Raw genomic sequence first — 1,803 nt, 5'->3', positions numbered from 1 at the left:
GTGTAAATTTAAGTGTATCCCAAAATCAAGTTTTAATCTAAATGCTTTTTCTTTATCTGTAGGTCAAGTCTCAGCACGCGCCTTTGCCTTCGCATTCATCGCCGACACATGTGTGGTTGGGTTTCTGCTGGTCTCCGCCTTCTTTTTCTTCCATCTTTTCCTGTTATGTCGAGGTCAGACCACTCGGGAGTGGTACTCGTCCCGACATCCTTACAGCCTCGGACTCCTGGGAAACCTGCGTCACACGCTGGGCCTCCGCTGGTACCTGTGCTGGCTCTGTCCCCTCATCCCCTCCCCCATGCCGGGTGATGGAATAAACTTCCAAGTCACAGGATCGCTGGAACCGACCCGGTAACGGATGGGGATCTGAAGAGTCCACTATGAAATGGTGCTGGTTAATATTATCATAGTCTGGAGCAGGGAAAAAGGCCTAATGTAATCCGAAGGTAGCTTGGGATTGATTGAAGCTGACAATTATGACTGTTTTAGATAATGGAGACGGGGGGGGACTTCTGACTTCTGCAGAGTTTGGCTGCGTCAGGACAGAAAACAAACTTATTCTGAAGGTGCACTGATTTGATCGGAGGTATTCCCTACTGACTGAGGCTGTCCTCAGAATGTGACACTGTAATAAATGCTTATCTACTGAAATCCTTTCCAGTGAAAATGTGTTAACAAACGCATCACTGAGTGAAGGAATGTTTTAAATGAAACCGAAACGAAATAACTAGAAACAGAAATCGGAATTATTCCACTCGCTTAGTGGTCAAACACTTGGATTGTAAAGTATTTTCAGTCTGTTTGTGTTCTTATCTGCCTAAGTTTGAATCCCATGCAGGATCAGTTTACACTCTCCCTGATTATAAAGTCATCACCAGCTTCTTATTTGCTTTTTTGCACAATCAGAAACTTCTTTGTATTCACTCTTTTGCTGTTTTATATATATATATATATATATTCATTTCCTCATTCATAGTTGTGTTGATTTAACACTGAGGGAGCAGCTGTTGGTTTTAAAGTGATGTCTTAAAGTCCATGGAGTAGCGCATCTTAAATTCAAATCCAGAAGTACTAAATATTGCCAAACACGCTGCAGTTTACCGACTATTCATCATTTTGGAAACACGATGTTGAAGGGTCTGCATGTGACACATTGTTTCTCCTGTTTCATATTCTCTTTCGAGCATGCTCTGCCTTACCGCATGTTTTCTCCATGTGCTTTGCATCAAAATGTCTATTTTTGCGCAGTTTACTTTTGTACCTTCAAACTCCCCTTGCCTTAAAATGTAGTTTCAAATTAAAAGTTTCTGTAGGAAAAGGTTCTTGTTTACCAATTTATGTTGAAGCCAAAAATTGTTTGTTTGTGTTGGTATTTGTTTCACTAAAGATGCTGATTTTTTGTGTTTGGTTTTTCCATTTGAAAAGGATTATTAAAGTGTGTGATGGGATGTTTCAAATAGCTGTTTTTTTCCATATTTACAATTGTGTATTTGCACAGGTGTACTGTAAAAAAATAAACTTGAGTTTGAAAACTTTGTTTATGCTCAGGGTTTACTTGATTACAAATAACAAAATTAAGGAAATTAGTCCTAAAGCTCTTCTAATAATTATTTAGTGTAGTAAATGTATTATGTACCATGTAGTATTTCGTATTTACAGTTGCAAGAGAAAGTTTTTGAACCCTCTGGGAGTACCTACATTTCTGTACAAAATGGACACATGATGTGTTTATTTATTTATTCTTTTAAACTCAATCCAAATCACAGCGATGGAGAAAAACATTGCCTTCTTAAATCGCTCAAA

The 1,803-nt window shown here is 38.6% G+C and overlaps 1 protein-coding gene across 1 annotated transcript; it reads left to right on the top strand.

Annotated features, from left to right (window-relative positions):
- Positions 1 to 62: 62 nt before the first annotated feature.
- LOC112142325 (probable palmitoyltransferase ZDHHC24) lies at positions 63 to 1,535 on the top strand (the record flags this gene model as incomplete). The annotated part of the gene is given in 1 exon segment (XM_024265605.2): positions 63 to 1,535. A coding segment is annotated over 1 exon segment (293 nt), but the record flags the coding sequence as incomplete, so codon positions are not given.
- Positions 1,536 to 1,803: the final 268 nt, after the last annotated feature.

The sequence above is a fragment of the Oryzias melastigma genome, unplaced genomic scaffold (assembly GCF_002922805.2).
Source record: "Oryzias melastigma strain HK-1 unplaced genomic scaffold, ASM292280v2 sc04304, whole genome shotgun sequence".
In the NCBI taxonomy this organism is placed as follows: Eukaryota; Metazoa; Chordata; class Actinopteri; order Beloniformes; family Adrianichthyidae; genus Oryzias; species Oryzias melastigma.
This window is presented reverse-complemented; position numbering and strand designations above follow the sequence as displayed.